At 67.1% G+C, this 307-nt stretch overlaps 1 protein-coding gene across 1 annotated transcript in view; it reads right to left on the bottom strand.

Annotated features, from left to right (window-relative positions):
* Window positions 1-303, bottom strand: part of ZNF469 (zinc finger protein 469) — a gene marked incomplete at its 5' end in the record, with an annotated part of 13,515 nt that extends 13,212 nt beyond the window's left edge. The window contains 1 exon segment of the mRNA XM_031060120.1: window positions 1-303. This exon segment is cut by the window's left edge and continues 6,743 nt beyond it. Within this exon segment, the coding sequence (XP_030915980.1) occupies window positions 1-303 (303 nt within the window).
* Window positions 304-307: the final 4 nt, after the last annotated feature.

Below are 307 nucleotides of genomic sequence, written 5' to 3'. Positions count from 1 at the left end.
TCCCACGTCCAGGTACTCCTGGCTGCTGTGGAACTGCTCCTTGCCCGCCTCGTGCAGCAGCTGGAAGGGGAACTGGCACGGCAAAGCCCCCAGGCCGTGCACAGCGGCTTTGCCACCCTCGGAGAAGGAGCTGGGCTTCTGCACCGAGATCCCGTAGGTAGCACCAGCAAAGCTCTTCTCCGGGGAAGGCCAGGACTCGGCCCGGTTTGCCTGGAACTCTAAATAATGTAGCTGCCCATGGGTGCCGGGGCTCTTGAGGGGGATGCCGGCGGCGGGGGGCTGCCCCTTGGGGCCGAGGCCGGGGCCG

The sequence above is a fragment of the Geospiza fortis genome, unplaced genomic scaffold, assembly GCF_000277835.1.
Source record: "Geospiza fortis unplaced genomic scaffold, GeoFor_1.0 scaffold102, whole genome shotgun sequence".
Lineage (NCBI taxonomy): Eukaryota > Metazoa > Chordata > Aves > Passeriformes > Thraupidae > Geospiza > Geospiza fortis.
This window is presented reverse-complemented; position numbering and strand designations above follow the sequence as displayed.